General features: G+C 55.6%; 1 protein-coding gene across 3 annotated transcripts in view; it reads left to right on the plus strand.

Annotated features, from left to right (window-relative positions):
• ATG4D (autophagy related 4D cysteine peptidase) overlaps nucleotides 1-19,584 on the plus strand; it is a 23,836-nt gene continuing 4,252 nt past the window's right edge. Inside the window, exons 1-8 of one of the 3 annotated variants that reach the window (XM_075577447.1) lie at nucleotides 1-165; nucleotides 5,928-5,969; nucleotides 6,336-6,573; nucleotides 7,491-7,574; nucleotides 9,513-9,686; nucleotides 13,805-14,123; nucleotides 14,953-15,017; nucleotides 18,907-19,046. In XM_075577447.1, the coding sequence (XP_075433562.1) occupies nucleotides 6,378-6,573; nucleotides 7,491-7,574; nucleotides 9,513-9,686; nucleotides 13,805-14,123; nucleotides 14,953-15,017; nucleotides 18,907-19,046 (978 nt within the window). In that variant the 5' untranslated portion in view covers nucleotides 1-165; nucleotides 5,928-5,969; nucleotides 6,336-6,377. The remainder of the gene's footprint in view (nucleotides 166-5,927; nucleotides 5,970-6,335; nucleotides 6,574-7,490; nucleotides 7,575-9,512; nucleotides 9,687-13,804; nucleotides 14,124-14,952; nucleotides 15,018-18,906; nucleotides 19,047-19,584) is intronic. The other 2 variants (XM_075577446.1, XM_075577448.1) reach the window with 2 other exon arrangements.

The raw sequence follows: 19,584 nt of genomic DNA on the forward strand, positions 1-19,584 counted from the left end.
CGCTGGGAGTCAGCCTCGCCCCCCCCTCTGGCTTGTGACGTCAGGGAACGGTAACTAGGAAGTGTCGCGAGGGGCGGGGCCTCGGTATTGTGGGTGTGATACCGGAAGTGAGAAGGGAGAGGGACCGGCCGCGGAGTCTCTCACCCCCAACCCCGGGAAAATGAGGTGAGGCGGCGGCAGAGCGCGTACACACTAGCGGGACGGGCGGGGGCTACAGTTACCTCTAGGACAGGGTAAGAGGCGGGTTGTAGATACCTCTAGGACAGGGTAAGAGGCGGGTTGTAGATACCTCTAGGACAGGGTAAGGGGGGGGGGGCTATTTGTACCTCTAGGACAGGATAGGGGGGGGCTATAGGAACGTCTAGGACAAGATAAGGGGGACTATTTGTACCTCTAGGACCGGAGAAGGGGTGGACTATAGGTACCCCTAGGACAGGATAAGGTACCTCTAGGTAAGGGGGGGGAGCTATAGGTACCTCTAGAACAGGGTACAGGGGGCTATCGGTACCTCTAGGTAAGGGGGGGCTATAGGTACCTCTAGAACAGGGTACAGGGGGGCTATAGGTACCTCTAGGTAAGGGGGGGGGGCTATAGGTACCTCTAGGTAAGGGGAGAGACCATAAGTGCCTCTAGTAAACAATGAAGCCCCAATGCACGTCCAAATTGCAAATGATTTTCGTCACTGCTATATGTTTTTTATGTTTTATATTCTCGTAAGTACAGGTCACTTGGTTCCCTCTTTTGGCCAAAAACATGTTAAGCTGGAAACACATCAAGTTATAAACCCGTTTCAGCAGATACCTACCCATGTTACCCTGCGTCCCGCTGCACGGAGAAACCTGTCCCTATTACTCAGCAGATACCTACCCATGTTACCCTGCGTCCCGCTGCACGGAGAAACCTGTCCCTATTACTCAGCAGATACCTACCCATGTTACCCTGCGTCCCGCTGCACGGAGAAACCTGTCCCTATTACTCAGCAGATACCTACCCATGTTACCCTGCGTCCTGCTGCACGGAGACCCCGTCCCTATTACTCAGCAGATACCCTACCCATGTTACCCTGCGTCCCGCTGCACGGAGACCCCGTCCCTATTACTCAGCAGATACCTACCCATGTTACCCTGCGTCCCGCTGCACGGAGACCCCGTCCCTATTACTCAGCAGATACCCTACCCATGTTACCCTGCGTCCCGCTGCACGGAGACCCCGTCCCTATTACTCCGCAGATACCCTACCCATGTTACCCTGCGTCCGGCTGCACGGAGACCCCGTCCCTATTACTCAGCAGATACCCTACCCATGTTACCCTGCGTCCCGCTGCACGGAGACCCCCGTCCCTATTACTCAGCAGATACCCTACCCATGTTACCCTGCGTCCCGCTGCACGGAGACCCCGTCCCTATTACTCCGCAGATACCCTACCCATGTTACCCTGCGTCCGGCTGCACGGAGACCCCGTCCCTATTACTCAGCAGATACCCTACCCATGTTACCCTGCGTCCCGCTGCACGGAGACCCCATCCCTATTACTCAGCAGATACCCTACCCATGTTACCCTGCGTCCCGCTGCACGGAGACCCCCGTCCCTATTACTCAGCAGATACCTACCCATGTTACCCTGCGTCCCGCTGCACGGAGACCCCCGTCCCTATTACTCAGCAGATACCCTACCCATGTTACCCTGCGTCCCGCTGCACAGAGACCCCGTCCCTATTACTCAGCAGATACCCTACCCATGTTACCCTGCGTCCCGCTGCACGGAGACCCCGTCCCTATTACTCAGCAGATACCCTACCCATGTTACCCTGCGTCCCGCTGCCAGGAGACCCCGTCCCTATTACTCAGCAGATACCTACCCATGTTACCCTGCGTCCCGCTGCACGGAGACCCCCGTCCCTATTACTCAGCAGATACCCTACCCATGTTACCCTGCGTCCCGCTGCACGGAGACCCCGTCCCTATTACTCAGCAGATACCCTACCCATGTTACCCTGCGTCCCGCTGCACGGAGAAACCCGTCCCTATTACTCAGCAGATACCCTACCCATGTTACCCTGCGTCCCGCTGCACGGAGACCCCGTCCCTATTACTCAGCAGATACCTACCCATGTTACCCTGCGTCCCGCTGCACAGAGACCCTGTCCCTATTACTCAGCAGATACCCTACCCATGTTACCCTGCGTCCCGCTGCCAGGAGACCCCGTCCCTATTACTCAGCAGATACCTACCCATGTTACCCTGCGTCCCGCTGCACGGAGACCCCGTCCCTATTACTCAGCAGATACCCTACCCATGTTACCCTGCGTCCCGCTGCACGGAGACCCCCGTCCCTATTACTCAGCAGATACCCTACCCATGTTACCCTGCGTCCCGCTGCACGGAGAAACCCGTCCCTATTACTCAGCAGATACCCTACCCATGTTACCCTGCGTCCCGCTGCACGGAGACCCCGTCCCTATTACTCAGCAGATACCCTACCCATGTTACCCTGCGTCCCGCTGCACGGAGACCCCGTCCCTATTACTCCGCAGATACCCTACCCATGTTACCCTGCGTCCGGCTGCACGGAGACCCCGTCCCTATTACTCAGCAGATACCCTACCCATGTTACCCTGCGTCCCGCTGCACGGAGACCCCCGTCCCTATTACTCAGCAGATACCCTACCCATGTTACCCTGCGTCCCGCTGCACGGAGACCCCGTCCCTATTACTCCGCAGATACCCTACCCATGTTACCCTGCGTCCGGCTGCACGGAGACCCCGTCCCTATTACTCAGCAGATACCCTACCCATGTTACCCTGCGTCCCGCTGCACGGAGACCCCATCCCTATTACTCAGCAGATACCCTACCCATGTTACCCTGCGTCCCGCTGCACGGAGACCCCCGTCCCTATTACTCAGCAGATACCTACCCATGTTACCCTGCGTCCCGCTGCACGGAGACCCCCGTCCCTATTACTCAGCAGATACCCTACCCATGTTACCCTGCGTCCCGCTGCACAGAGACCCCGTCCCTATTACTCAGCAGATACCCTACCCATGTTACCCTGCGTCCCGCTGCACGGAGACCCCGTCCCTATTACTCAGCAGATACCCTACCCATGTTACCCTGCGTCCCGCTGCCAGGAGACCCCGTCCCTATTACTCAGCAGATACCTACCCATGTTACCCTGCGTCCCGCTGCACGGAGACCCCCGTCCCTATTACTCAGCAGATACCCTACCCATGTTACCCTGCGTCCCGCTGCACGGAGACCCCGTCCCTATTACTCAGCAGATACCCTACCCATGTTACCCTGCGTCCCGCTGCACGGAGAAACCCGTCCCTATTACTCAGCAGATACCCTACCCATGTTACCCTGCGTCCCGCTGCACGGAGACCCCGTCCCTATTACTCAGCAGATACCTACCCATGTTACCCTGCGTCCCGCTGCACAGAGACCCTGTCCCTATTACTCAGCAGATACCCTACCCATGTTACCCTGCGTCCCGCTGCCAGGAGACCCCGTCCCTATTACTCAGCAGATACCTACCCATGTTACCCTGCGTCCCGCTGCACGGAGACCCCGTCCCTATTACTCAGCAGATACCCTACCCATGTTACCCTGCGTCCCGCTGCACGGAGACCCCCGTCCCTATTACTCAGCAGATACCCTACCCATGTTACCCTGCGTCCCGCTGCACGGAGAAACCCGTCCCTATTACTCAGCAGATACCCTACCCATGTTACCCTGCGTCCCGCTGCACGGAGACCCCGTCCCTATTACTCAGCAGATACCTACCCATGTTACCCTGCGTCCCGCTGCACGGAGAACCCCGTCCCTATTACTCAGCAGATACCTACCCATGTTACCCTGCGTCCCGCTGCACGGAGAACCCCGTCCCTATTACTCAGCAGATACCCTACCCATGTTACCCTGCGTCCCGCTGCACGGAGAAACCCGTCCCTATTACTCAGCAGATACCTACCCATGTTACCCTGCGTCCCGCTGCACGGAGACCCCCGTCCCTATTACTCAGCAGATACCTACCCATGTTACCCAGCGTCCCGCTGCACGGAGACCCCCGTCCCTATTACTCAGCAGATACCTACCCATGTTACCCTGCGTCCCGCTGCAAGGAGAAACCCGTCCCTATTACTCAGCAGATACCCTACCCATGTTACCCTGCGTCCCGCTGCAAGGAGACCCCGTCCCTATTACTCAGCAGATACCCTACCCATGTTACCCTGCGTCCCGCTGCACGGAGACCCCGTCCCTATTACTCAGCAGATACCCTACCCATGTTACCCTGCGTCCCGCTGCACGGAGACCCCCGTCCCTATTACTCAGCAGATACCTACCCGTGTTACCCTGCGTCCCGCTGCACAGAGACCCCCGTCCCTATTACTCAGCAGATACCTACCCATGTTAGCCTGCGTCCCGCTGCAAGGAGACCCTGTCCCTATTACTCATCCGGTGCAAATACACTTAACCCTCACCAGTCCCCCACACCCTATTACTCAGCAGATCCAAATACACCCACAGGTAATAGTCATGGATTTCTCAAGGTGGAGTGTGTGTGTGTGTGTGTGTGTGTGTGTGTGTGTGTGTGTGTGTGTGTGTGTGTGTGTGTGTGTGTGTGTGTGTGTGTGTGTGTGTGTGTGTGTGTGTGTGTGTGTGTGTGTGTGTGTGTGTGCGTGTGTGTGCGCGTGTGTGTTGTAACGCACGCTGCTGCTTCACGTTACCCCCTCCGGCTGCACCTACATATCACACATCCTAGACCATATCATGTATATCTTCCTTTACATAGCGCCGCCCCGGTGCATGGCACGTCACAGCAGCAACACACGCGACAATCATAATAATATAACATCGTGGGAATAAGACGAGTAACATTGGGGTAAAGGAAGTCCCTCTCCCCCGCAGAGCTTACAATCTAAGTAGGAAGTAGGAAGTGTGTCCTCTCGTCTCCGTGCGGCGGGGCGCAGGGTAACATGGATAGGTATCTGCGGATCTGGGTTTATACCTCAACATGTTTCCAGCTTAACATGTTTTGGCCAAAAGCGGGAACTTGGTGCCCCGTACTAACGAGAACAAAACAAAATCTATGGCAGTGGGTAAATAATTAGCCGTGTGGACGGGCATCGGGGCTTCTGTGTTTATTGACGTATATTTGCGATCCATTTCCGGGTAACTCTTCAGTTGCCACAAATTAACTATATCATAAGGTGGGACTGGGGGGGGGGGGGGGTTGAGCTCGCTAATGTTTTGTAGGTTGCAAGTGATAAATATACACTCAGTTACAGACATACCCCGCTTTAACGTACGCAATGGGACCGGAGCATGTATGTAAAGCGAAAATGTACTTAAAGGGAAGCACTCCCTTTTCCCCACTTATCGATGCATGTACTGTACTGAAATCATCATATACGTGCATAACTGATGTAAATAACGCATGTGTAACAGGCTCTATAGTCTCCCCGCTTGCGCACAGCTTCGGTACAGGTAGGGAGCCGGTATTGCTGTTCAGGACGCGCTGACAGGCGCATGCGTGAGCTGCCGTTTGCCTATTGGGCGATATCTACTTACTCGCGAGTGTACTTAAAGTGAGTGTCCTTAAACCGGGGTATGCCTGTACTGTATATACTGTGCTGAAAAGCAGTGCAATAAATAGTCAGGCGTCCGCTTGTAGGGGATCCATGTTATAATGGACGAGGTGCCAAAAAGTGACGCACGGTGTTGCGCAAACTTGCACGCCATTACCCAGAATCCCTGGCTGCAGTGGAATCATTGCAGCCCAGGTCTACGGGTACGGTTTATACCCAGCGCCATCTTTAACATACAAGGGGGGCGTGGCCGCGAGCGGTTCGCCCTCATTGGCTGAGCCGCTCGCGTGACGCGCCCGTTGCCGGCCACCAACCAGATCCTCTGTCTCCTCTCCAGCCTGCCGCCCTGCAGCTCCAAGCGGCGGGCACGTGGCTGACGGTATGTTTACCTCGATTGGGTTGCAGCGTTTTGTTTTGCGCCGCTGGCGTTTCTTGGTCTAATCACGGCCCACGGTGGCGTGTGTCCAATTATAGGCACCTCTAGGAACAGTGGTGTCCCCAGGGGATGATGGGGATAACCGCTAGGATTAGGAATTAAGGGGCTGTGGGGATGATGGGGAATGTGTCTGCTACCTCTAGGACTTGTTGGGGTAGGAGTTCTAGGAAAGACGTTTGGGGAAAGAGAACCACTAAGATTCAAGGCCTCTCTCCATCCCCGCCCCCCTCTCTGTTTCTCTCCCTCCCCTCCCACTCTCCGTCTCTCTCCCCCGCCTCCCCCCCACTCTCCGTCTCTCTCCCCCCTCAGCGTGGCTCTGGTCCCCCAGGCCGCCGAGGCCACAAAGGATAAATGAATTCAGTATCCCCCGCGGCCGTGCAGTACGGGAGCCCGGAGGGGACACGGCGGGCGGAGAGTCGCGACGCAGTGACTGGGCGGCACACTCAGTCCCAGATGGGCTACCAAGGAGGGGCGCGTGAGGGCGAGACGGACGAGGTGGAGAAAATCAAGAGCAAACTGCTTACTGCGTGGAACAACGTGAAATACGGTGAGGACAGCAGGGTGACACAGTGACACAGACAGGAGGGAGCTATGGGACATGGAGTCTGTCCCTCCCCCCGCAGGGTGACACAGTGACACAGACAGGAGGGAGCTATGGGACATGGAGTCTGTCCCTCCCCCCGCAGGGTGACACAGTGACACAGACAGGAGGGAGCTATGGGACATGGAGTCTGTCCCTCCCCCCGCAGGGTGACAGTGACACAGACAGGAGGGAGCTATGGGACATGGTGTCTGTCCCTCCCCCCGCAGGGTGACACAGTGACACAGACAGGAGGGAGCTATGGGACATGGAGTCTGTCCCTCCCCCCCGCAGGGTGACACAGTGACACAGACAGGAGGGAGCTATGGGACATGGAGTCTGTCCCTCCCACCGCAGGGTGACACAGTGACACAGACAGGAGGGAGCTATGGGACAGGGAGTCTGTCCCTCCCCCCGCAGGGTGACACAGTGACACAGACAGGAGGGAGCTATGGGACAGGGAGTCTGTCCCTCCCCCCGCAGGGTGACACAGACAGGAGGGAGCTATGGGACATGGAGTCTGTCCCTCCCCCCGCAGGGTGACACAGTGACACAGACAGGAGGGAGCTATGGGACAGGGAGTCTGTCCCTCCCCCCGCAGGGTGACACAGTGACACAGACAGGAGGGAGCTATGGGACGTGGAGTCTGTCCCTCCCCCCGCAGGGTGACACAGTGACACAGACAGGAGGGAGCTATGGGACATGGAGTCTGTCCCTGCCGCCGCAGGGTGACACAGTGACACAGACAGAAGGGAGCTATGGGGCATGGAGTCTGTCCCTCCCCCCGCAGGGTGACACAGTGACACAGACAGGAGGGAGTTATGGGACATGGAGCCTGTCCCTCCCGCCGCAGGGTGACCCTGTTTCCTCCTTTCCTGTCACAGGCTGGACAGTTAAGATGAAAACCAGTTTCAGCCCTTCCTCACCCCTGTTGCTGCTGGGAGACCGCTACCTATTCAAACTGGAAGGTGAGTGCCAATGTGTGAGAGGGGGAGGCTGGCACTGCCGCTGCCCACATTGCGCATGCGTGTTTTTTACACGGCTGGAGATCGGTTATCCTACTTTTTTGGAGAGGGAAATAGATTTAGTTAGTGGCCCAGCCTCTCTGTGACACATGGTGTCACGTGACTGTGACGGGAGACGCATTTAATAACACATTTATATTTCGTGGATCCTGATTGAGCAGAACAGGTTGAGCAAAATAAACTAAGATTTATTCCCTTGATAGGCAAACACACGACAACTGCAGAATAAACTTAATAATTGCACTTACGGGTAGAGGAACAGAGGATAATGTCCAGAAAGGTGCAAAGCACCAGAAGATTGTCTTTTTTTTAAATGTAGTCCTTTTGCAAATTGCCAAATAAATAGCCAGTTCAATCCTTCTGTGAATGTGCAAAGTCTTTTCTGGTTCTCTGGGATTGGTCTGTATCCCCAGGGCTAAAGAAATCCTGAAGCAGGGCAAGTTTCCTTGTTGCGATGTTTTTAACCCCTTGCGTTCTGGAATCGTAGCCGCTGTACTTAGGTCTTATCCGCTTGAAGAAATCAGGTAGCAACAACAACAGCACAGGAATGAGGGGTACAGGCCCTTTTAAGGACAAGGGCCTGTGAAGTGTTACATTAGCCTCATCCCATTGGCAAGGAATTATCTTCCTCCTATCAGAACCTGCCAGGTCACATGGGTAAATCCTACAGCCAGCCCAGGTAACTCTGAGCATGCTCAGTAAGCAGCTTGGTAGCACTGCTAAGTAAAAAGGGGCCAGTCATTTCTGGGGACGCAATGTCTGGAGTTTGGTCCCAAGGTGTGAAATATCTAGGATGAGTAACAGGATCTGCTACTCAGAAACATCCTGATTAAGTGACACTTTAAGAATCTGGGGTCTTTGATCCCCTAGACGCATCGGCATCTCCCAACTGGGGGCTCATATATGCATAACATTTGTTCCTTAATGCATTACAAAGGCAGGCAGAAAAAAATAGCATTCTGCCGGTACATTTTAAAACTGCAACAGAAAGGCACTTCATCAAAAATATATGTTTCCCTTATGACAAAGTTATATTTTTAATATATATGTTCTTGGGGTGTTACACTGAGGCTGCACACTAAAAATCAGGGTGCTGGCTCACTCCGTTCCTAAATTAGCAGTCTTAATGGAACGGCTCCTGTTATTCAGCACTGCAGGTAGTGACTAGCCTGCAAAAAGGGGACAACAATGCATATAGGGGACAATGGTACAGGGGAAGAGCATATAATATTAACCCCTTCATCCCCAATACAAAATAGGGGTAACCAGCTGAGCACACTGCCTTTATTAATGCGCTGATTACTCCCATTTTCGCCACAGTGACCACTCCTCGAAACGAGCACAGATGACTGGGACGGAAGAGGGTGGGACTCCGTTCCGCTCCACTTCTTGCCCGATCGCGTTCGGCGATTCATAGGAAAAGAGAATGGGATCTCGCCCCCCAGACAACGAGCTGAAAAAGAGTCAAGACGTAGCCACTACGTCATGGGGCCCCCCGGAGCGCCAAAATTCATGACATTGGGGCTACGTCAATGGGGCCCAACTGGGGGGCCCAGACTTCATGACGTGGTGGCTACGTCAATGGGGCCCAACTGGGGCGCCAGACCTCATGACCTGGTGTCTATGTCAATGGGGCCCAAGTGGGGCGCCAGACCTCCTACATAAATGGGGCGCCAGACCTCATGACGTGGTGTCTACGTCAATGGGACCCAACTGGGGCGCCAGACCTCATGATGTGGTGTCTACGTCAATGGGGCCCAACTGGGGCGCCAGACCTCTTGACATGGTGGCTACGTCATGGGGGGGCCCCCCCCAAAGGATTACGTGTGTTATCTGCAATGAACAGTAGGATCTCCTGTCCCCTCTCTTCCCCCAACACAGACGACGTTGAGCGGTTCCAGAAGGACTTCGTGTCCCGTGTCTGGCTGACGTACCGGCGAGACTTCCCTGCCCTGGAGGGGACCACCCTGACCACAGATTGCGGGTGGGGTTGTATGATCAGGAGCGCGCAGATGTTGCTGGCACACGGCCTGCTGGTGCATCTTCTCTCCAGAGGTCAGCGTTACTCCTACATCATCCAGAAAACCCTGCACTTAACCCATTCGCAGCCAAGGGGGCCTGTGATGCCTCCCCAAAATAATATTGCTTAAATCACCCTTCTTATTATTATTTTAAAGCCTTTTTTTAACCCTTGTTCCAAATTATGCCGTCATAATCCAGTGTTCAACAAAAAAATGGTAGATTTCTTAAATATGGCTGCCAATTTTTGCGCTTCCTAAGAAAGGCCTAATACTTGATCTTTGGTATGGCTGCAGGGTGACAGTGACACAGACAGGAGGGAGCTATGGGACATGGAGTCTGTCCCTCCCCCCGCAGGGTGACACGGTGACTCAGACAGGAGGGAGATATGGGAAAGGAAGTCTGTCCCTCCCCCCGCAGGGTGACACAGTGACACAGACAGGAGGGAGCTATGGGACATGGAGTCTGTCCCTCCCCCCGCAGGGTGACACAGTGACACAGACAGGAGGGAGCTATGGGAGATGGAGTCTGTCCCTCCCCCCGCAGGGTGACACAGTGACACAGACAGGAGGGAGCTATGGGACATGGAGTCTGTCCCTCCCCCCGCAGGGTGACACAGTGACACAGACAGGAGGGAGCTATGGGACATGGAGTCTGTCCCTCCCCCCGCAGGGTGACACAGTGACACAGACAGGAGGGAGCTATGGGACATGGAGTCTGTCCCTCCCCCCGCAGGGTGACACAGTGACACAGACAGGAGGGAGCTATGGGACACGGAGTCTGTCCCTCCCACCGCAGGATGACACAGACAGGAGGGAGCTATGGGACACGGAGTGTGTCCCTCCCCCCACAGGGTGACACAGTGACACAGACAGGAGGGAGCTATGGGACATGGAGTCTGTCCCTCCCACCGCAGGGTGACACAGTGACACAGACAGGAGGGAGCTATGGGACATGGAGTCTGTCCCTCCCCCCGCAGGGTGACACAGTGACACAGACAGGAGGGAGCTATGGGACACGGAGTCTGTCCCTCCCCCCGCAGGGTGACACAGTGACACAGACAGGAGGGAGCTATGGGACACGGAGTCTGTCCCTCCCCCCGCAGGGTGACACAGTGACACAGACAGGAGGGAGCTATGGGACATGGAGTCTGTCCCTCCCCCCGCAGGGTGACACAGTGACACAGACAGGAGGGAGCTATGGGACATGGAGTCTGTCCCTCCCACCGCAGGGTGACACAGTGACACAGACAGGAGGGAGCTATGGGACATGGAGTCTGTCCCTCCCCCCGCAGGGTGACACTGTGACACAGACAGGAGGGAGCTATGGGACATGGAGTCTGTCCCTCCCCCCGCAGGGTGACACAGACAGGAGGGAGCTATGGGACATGTAGTCTGTCCCTCCCCCCGCAGGGTGACACAGTGACACAGACAGGAGGGAGCTATGGGACATGGAGTCTGTCCCTCCCCCCGCAGGGTGACACAGTGACACAGACAGGAGGGAGATATGGGACACGGAGTCTGTCCCTCCCACCGCAGGGTGACACAGTGACACAGACAGGAGGGAGCTATGGGACACGGAGTCTGTCCCTTCCCCCGCAGGGTGACACAGTGACACAGACAGGAGGGAGCTATGGGACACGGAGTCTGTCCCTCCCCCCCGCAGGGTGACACAGTGACACAGACAGGAGGGAGCTATGGGACATGGGGTCTGTCCCTCCCCCCGCAGGGTGACACAGTGACACAGACAGGAGGGAGCTATGGGACACGGAGTCTGTCCCTCCCCCCGCAGGGTGACACAGTGACACCGACAGGAGGGAGCTATGAGACATGGAGTCTGTCCCTCCCCCCGCAGGGTGACACAGTGACACAGACAGGAGGGAGCTATGGGACATGAAGTCTGTCCCTCCCCCCGCAGGGTGACACAGTGACACAGACAGGAGGGAGCTATGGGACACGGAGTCTGTCCCTCCCCCCGCAGGGTGACACAGTGATACAGACAGGAGGGAGCTATGGGACACGGAGTCTGTCCCTCCCCCCGCAGGGTGACACAGTGACACAGACAGGAGGGAGCTATGGGACATGGAGTCTGTCCCTCCCCCCGCAGGGTGACACAGTGACACAGACAGGAGGGAGCTATGGGACACGGAGTCTGTCCCTCCCCCCGCAGGGTGACACAGTGACACAGACAGGAGGGAGTTATGGGACACGGAGTCTGTCCCTCCCCCCGCAGGGTGACACAGTGACACAGACAGGAGGGAGCTATGGGACATGGGGTCTGTCCCTCCCCCCGCAGGGTGACACAGTGACACAGACAGGAGGGAGCTATGGGACACGGAGTCTGTCCCTCCCCCCGCAGGGTGACACAGTGACACAGACAGGAGGGAGCTATGAGACATGGAGTCTGTCCCTCCCCCCGCAGGGTGACACAGTGACACAGACAGGAGGGAGCTATGGGACACGGAGTCTGTCCCTCCCCCCGCAGGGTGACACAGTGACACAGACAGGAGGGAGCTATGGGACACGGAGTCTGTCCCTCCCCCCGCAGGGTGACACAGTGACACAGACAGGAGGGAGCTATGGGACATGGAGTCTGTCCCTCCCCCCGCAGGGTGACACAGTGACACAGACAGGAGGGAGCTATGGGACATGGAGTCTGTCCCTCCCACCTCAGGGTGACACAGTGACACAGACAGGAGGGAGCTATGGGACATGGAGTCTGTCCCTCCCCCCGCAGGGTGACACAGTGACACAGACAGGAGGGAGCTATGGGACATGGAGTCTGTCCCTCCCCCCGCAGGGTGACACAGTGACACAGACAGGAGGGAGCTATGGGACATGGAGTCTGTCCCTCCCCCCGCAGGGTGACACAGTGACACAGACAGGAGGGAGCTATGGGACACGGAGTCTGTCCCTCCCCCCGCAGGGTGACACAGTGACACAGACAGGAGGGAGCTATGGGACACGGAGTCTGTCCCTCCCCCCGCAGGGTGACACAGTGACACAGACAGGAGGGAGCTATGGGACATGGAGTCTGTCCCTCCCCCCGCAGGGTGACACAGTGACACAGACAGGAGGGAGCTATGGGACATGGAGTCTGTCCCTCCCACCGCAGGGTGACACAGTGACACAGACAGGAGGGAGCTATGGGACATGGAGTCTGTCCCTCCCCCCGCAGGGTGACACAGTGACACAGACAGGGGGGAGCTATGGGACATGGAGTCTGTCCCTCCCCCCGCAGGGTGACACAGTGACACAGACAGGAGGGAGCTATGGGACATGGAGTCTGTCCCTCCCCCCGCAGAGTGACACAGACAGGAGGGAGCTATGGGACATGGAGTCTGTCCCTCCCCCCGCAGGGTGACACAGTGACACAGACAGGAGGGAGCTATGGGACATGGAGTCTGTCCCTCCCACCGCAGGGTGACACAGTGACACAGACAGGAGGGAGCTATGGGACATGGAGTCTGTCCCTCCCCCCGCAGGGTGACACAGTGACACAGACAGGAGGGAGCTATGGGACATGGAGTCTGTCCCTCCCCCCGCAGGGTGACACAGTGACACAGACAGGGGGGAGCTATGGGACATGGAGTCTGTCCCTCCCCCTGCAGGGTGACACAGTGACACAGACAGGAGGGAGCTATGGGACACGGAGTCTGTCCCTCCCCCCGCAGGGTGACACAGTGACACAGACAGGAGGGAGCTATGGGACATGGAGTCTGTCCCTCCCCCCGCAGGGTGACACAGTGACACAGACAGGAGGGAGCTATGGGACATGGAGTCTGTCCCTCCCCCCGCAGGGTGACACAGTGACACAGACAGGAGGGAGCTATGGGACACGGAGTCTGTCCCTCCCCCCGCAGGGTGACACAGTGACACAGACAGGAGGGAGTTATGGGACACGGAGTCTGTCCCTCCCCCCGCAGGGTGACACAGTGACACAGACAGGAGGGAGCTATGGGACATGGAGTCTGTCCCTCCCCCCGCAGGGTGACACAGTGACACAGACAGGAGGGAGCTATGGGACATGGAGTCTGTCCCCCCCCCGCAGGGTGACACAGTGACACAGACAGGAGGGAGCTATGGGACACGGAGTCTGTCCACCATAACCGTATATACATAAACACAACTTCCATCTCTCTCCCGTCTCCCCAGCCTGGCTCTGGCCCGACGCCTTACTCGCCCACGTGGTAGACATGGAACCCGTTCGATCCTCCTCTCCCTCCCGCGCACCCATCCTCCCCCCGCCCTTCCCCTCCCCCCTGGACCGCGGCCGCTCGCCCTGGGACCCCCAAACCCTTCGGCGCCGTCCGCCGGACCCCCTCCAAGAGAAGGCACACCGAGACATCCTGCGCTGGTTCTCTGACCACCCCGGCGCCCCCTTCGGGTTGCATCGCATGGTGGCGCTGGGCGGCAGCCTGGGCAAGAAGGCCGGGGACTGGTACGGCCCCAGCATCGTAGCGCACATCATCAGGTGGGTGACCCTTTATCGTAGAGCTCATCAGGTGGGTGGGTGACCCTTGGGGATCTCACTCTCCGCACCTCCCACCCTTGGAGTAATCATGCCAGCATCGTTACTTTCCAAGGGAGGCGGCACGGTGACGCCATGTCGGCGGCGCGGTGACGCCATGTCGGCGGCGCGGTGACGCCATGTCGGCGGCGCGGTGACGCCATGTCGGCGGCGCGGTGACGCCATGTCGGCGGCGCGGTGACGCCATGTCGGCGGCGCGGTGACGCCATGTCGGCGGCGCGGTGACGCCATGTCGGTGGACAAGGCGTTCCCACAGCCAGCCTTATAAAGGGACAGGGTAAAGAAAAGTGTCAATGTTTCAATAATTGTTTCCGAAAAACGTAGACGTGTATGATATTTAAAAGCGGGTATTTATTACGGCGGTTGAACCTATTACACACGCCCCTGTCATTAGGTCACTTTGCCCCTACGTGGGACTGACCCTTTAACCCATTACACACGTCCCTGTCATTAGGTCACTTTGCCCCTACGTGGGACTGACCCTTTAACCCATTACACACGCCCCTGTCATTAGGTCACTTTGCCCCTACGTGGGACAGACCCTTTAACCCATTAAACACGTCCCTGTCATTAAAGGTCATGGTGTTAAGTGTATGGTAATTACAGTGCCCTTGGTGACATCACAATCGGAACTAAAGCACTAACCAATCGCAGAGGGGCTAGACCTATGGTTTCTGACATGACAGGTTCCTGGCAGTATATGAATGTCAGGGTGCGAGATGGTACCTTATCCTGCACACTCTCACACTGCGTGTCTCTATCTCTCTCACAGAAAAGCTTTAGAGAGAACATCTCAAGTACCAGATCTGTCTGTCTACGTGTCTCAGGATTGTACAGGTGTGTGTGCTGTACCTGTGCTGTGTATACATGTCGTGTGTGTAGGAGGCTGGCACTGCCGCTGCCCGCGCTGTACCTGTGCTGTGTATACATGTCGTGTGTGTAGGAGGCTGGCACTGCCGCTGCCCGCGCTGTACCTGTGCTGTGTATACATGGCATGGTGTAGTAGTGTGTGTGAGGGGGAGGCTGGCACTGCCGCTGCCCGCGCTGTACCTGTGCTGTGTATACATGGCATGGAGTGTGTGTGTGTGTGGCTGTGTGTGGCACTTCCTCTGCTGTGTATACATGTCATGGTGTAGTAGTGTGTGTGTGAGGGGAATCTTTTTTTATTTTAAATACAAAATACAATTATTTACAAATACACACAATACTTACAGAATAGCATCCAGAGAATCACAAACATTACATTGTATCTTACAGAGATTCCCTTCCAAAGATATCTAAACGTATCTCTCCAACCTCTCAGATTCCCCCTGTTATATACACTTTACTGATAGATAAATAACACAAAGTAATCAGGCAAGTTTCCTGCAAAAAGAAAATCTAATTCTTAAAGTCCTTCAGAATAGAAAAGGCTTCAGTCCGGGTCTTTTCCCCCTTAATACTATTGACATTAATAGTTACCGCCTTCAGCGGAGAGGGGCACTTTGGCATATTTAGTGAATCACCACCACCCTTTTTTTTTTCTTTTTAGCACCATTTTTCTTTTTGACCATTTTCTTTCTCCCGGGGGGACTCTCTGATGGCAGATTTCTCTTATTTGATGGTCCGGCCATCTCAATATCTTGAATAGATCCAGACTGCTGCGAGGTCTGACTGTCCGACATATCGGGGTCTGCGTCATCCATCTTTTCGCCCCAACTCTTTTCCTCCAATACCTCATATGCATTGTGCAGTGAGATCTCTTCTTGGACAGTTCCTTTATCTCCAGTTTTTGAAGTTTTCTTTCCAGCTGAGCTGGTTTGGGCAGTCTTGTTTTTATTTGATATTGTTTCCCATTCATTAGCGCCATCTTTGCAGGGTTCGCCGCCATCCTTGCAGGTTACATCACCTTCCTGAGTAGAATTCTCTGTGTTTGGTACATAACTCATCCCTCCTGTGTTCTCTGTCTGACCCCCTTTGGGCTGGAAGCGTATATGTCTTTAAGACTTTAAAACCTCTTCTGCAGGTGCAAGTTGAAGACTTTCTGATGACTCTGTGTCATTCTGCCCATAATGGTTGTGTTCGGCTTCTGGGCAATCTTTAAAGGAATGACCACATTTATAGCACAGGTTGCAGACAATGTCCTTGTCACACTCAGAGCTGTGATGACCAATTGAACCACATAAAGTACATCTGATTTTATCACACGCTGAGCTTAAGTGCCTGGGGGAATCACATTTAAAACACTTTTTAGGCTGTCCCCAATAAAAACATCGCCCGCGATCCCTTCCAATATATATGGCGTTTGGGAGGTGACATGCCACATTGTGTGTGTATCTAAGTTTAACTTTAAACTTGTAGCCTCCATTCCAGAAATAGTCAGTGTCCATATTTTTCACTGGACCAGACTGAACATCGCACTGTCTTTGCAGCCAAAAACATATATCTTCAACCGCTACAGTCTCAATATCAAAGTTAATATTAACTTCCACGGTCACAGGGCGAGATACTTGGATAACTTTAAAGAATTCCCATTCTGGATTATCCTTCACTTCTCTGTAACGAAACCAGAATTTTTCTAGTCCTTCTGGTGTCTTAAAGCTGACTTCATAGTTCCTGCTATTAGGAGCATGTAACAAAGCATACACCTCACTGGGTTGGAAGCCAAGAGAAACTTTGATCAAGTCCTTTCCTATGACAAATCTGTCCGGTATAGGAACCATATCCCCACAATAATGCAGCCTGACTACGTTCCTGCGCTTTCTGGCATCATCAAATGACATATAAGATGTACCTGGGCGTCTAGTACTCCATGCTGACTGCTGGGGGGGGAGCTGGCTCAGCCGCTCCTGTTGGTTTTGCTGCATTTCCTGCTTCACCTAAGGACTTTGCCGCTCCTGTTTCTGCCAAGGGCTTTGGTGCTGCTGCAGGCTGTATGGATTTCTCTCCCACTTTAGGAATCTCCATTTCTTGTGCCTCCACTGCTTCAGCGTTCTCCCCTGCTTCAGCCATTTCCACTTCAGACACTTCTTCCTGTGCTTGGGCTGTTTGCTGCTCTGTCTCAGGTGTATTGCCAGCATTATTCAGGCTCTCAGCCTGGGCTGTTCGCAGTGTGTCTGCCTTGGGTGTGGCTGCTAATTCCTGCACCTGTCTGCTCCCCTCAGCTGCTTGTAGTGTTTCTGTGTCAGGTACAGTTGTATGCAGTGTCTCTGTATCAGGTACAGTTGTATACAGGGTCTCTGTTTCCGGTGCAGCTGTATGCAGGGTCTCTGTCACAGGTACAGTTGTATACAGGGTCATTGTGTCAGGTGCAGTTGCTTGCGGGGTCTCTATGTCAAGTGTAGCTGCAGTTGCCTGTGCATTAGTGTGTATGTCCTTACAAATTTGTGGGATAACATTTTCTGTGACCCCAAGTCTCCTTTTCTCATGTTCTGCCTGCCTTTTACTCCTGGCTTCATTAGGTCTTGTGCTGGTTTTAGCCGCAGTTCTCTTACCCGTCTGGTTCTGAGCCGGACTTTCAGTATTCTCCATTTCAGCTTCTTTCTGCTCAAAGTTTTCATTCATCTTTTTCCATATTTTCTGACTTTCTTTTGCAAAAGTTTCTGCGCTTTAATTTCCAGGGAAACTTTATTTTCCAAATTCAGATTAGCTTGAGACCTGGTTCCCACTCTTCTCCCTCCTCCAGGGTCTGCCGCCATCGTGGCTCACAGCTCCTCCCCTTCCTGTGTGTGAGGGGGAGGCTGGCACTGCCGCTGCCCGCGCTGTACCTGTGCTGTGTATACATGGCATGGTGTAGTAGTGTGTGTGAGGGGGAGGCTGGCACTGCCGCTGCCCGCGCTGTACCTGTGCTGTGTATACATGCCCATGGTGTAGTAGTGTGTGTGTGGGAGGCTGGCACTGCCGCTGCCCGCACTGTACCTGTGCTGTGTATACATGGCATGGTGTAGTAGTGTGTGTGTGGGAGGCTGGCACTGCCACTGCCCGCGCTGTACCTGTGCTGTGTATACATGGCATGGTGTAGTAGTGTGTGTGTGGGGGAGGCTGGCACTGCCGCTGCCCGCGCTGTACCTGTGCTGTGTATACATGGCATGGTGTAGTAGTGTGTGTGTGGGGGAGGCTGGCACTGCCGCTGCCCGCGCTGTACCTGTGCTGTGTATGCATGGTATGGTGTAGTAGTGTGTGAGGGGGGAGGCTGGCACTGCCGCTGCCCGCGCTGTACCTGTGCTGTGTACACATGGCATGGTGTAGCAGTGTGTGTGAGGGGGAGGCTGGCACTGCCGCTGCCCGCGCTGTACCTGTGCTGTGTATGCATGGCATGGTGTAGTAGTGTGTGTGAGGGGGAGGCTGGCACTGCCGCTGCCCGCGCTGTACCTGTGCTGTGTATACATGTCATGGTGTAGTAGTGTGTGAGGAGGAGGCTGACACTGCCGCTGCCCGCGCTGTACCTGTGCTGTGTACACATGGCATGGTGTAGTGTGTGTGAGAGGGGGGAGGCTGGCACTGCCGCTGCCCGCACTGTACCTGTGCTGTGTATACATGTCACGGTGCAGTAGTAGTGAGAGGGGGAGGCTGACACTGCCGCTGCCCGCGCTGTACCTGTGCTGTGTATACATGTCACGGTGCAGTAGTAGTGAGAGGGGGAGGCTGACACTGCCGCTGCCCGCGCTGTACCTGTGGGGAAAGGGGGGGGGGGGGGTGTGTGGCTGGCACTACCGCTGTCTGTACTCACCTCTCTGTGCGGTCTCAGTGTACAGGACAGATGTGGAGCAGTTATTGGATGGAGGGGACTCCGCCTCGGATACCAGCAGAGGGAGGGCAGTTATAATCCTGGTGCCTGTGCGTCTGGGGGGTGAAAGCTTCAACCCGGTGTATACAATGTGTATTAAGGTAATGTCTTCTATACCCAAACCTACAGCCTATGAAGTCTGTCCCTCCCACCGCAGGGTGACACAGTGACACAGACAGGAGGGAGCTATGGGACATGGAGTCTGTCCCTCCCCCGCAGGGTGACACAGTGACACAGACAGGAGGGAGCTATGGGACACGGAGTCTGTCCCTCCCCCCGCAGGGTGACACAGTGACACAGACAGGAGGGAGCTATGGGACATGGAGTCTGTCCCTCCCCCCGCAGGGTGACACAGTGACACAGACAGGAGGGAGCTATGGGACATGGAGTCTGTCCCTCCCACCACAGGGTGACACAGACAGGAGGGAGCTATGGGACATGGAGTCTGTCCCTCCCCCGCAGGGTGACACAGTGACACAGACAGGAGGGAGCTATGGGACATGGAGTCTGTCCCTCCCACCGCAGGGTGACACAGTGACACAGACAGGAGGGAGCTATGGGACGTGGAGTCTGTCCCTCCCCCCGCAGGGTGACACAGTGACACAGACAGGAGGGAGCTATGGGACGTGGAGTCTGTCC

This window comes from Ascaphus truei, chromosome 20 (assembly GCF_040206685.1).
Source record: "Ascaphus truei isolate aAscTru1 chromosome 20, aAscTru1.hap1, whole genome shotgun sequence".
NCBI lineage: Eukaryota > Metazoa > Chordata > Amphibia > Anura > Ascaphidae > Ascaphus > Ascaphus truei.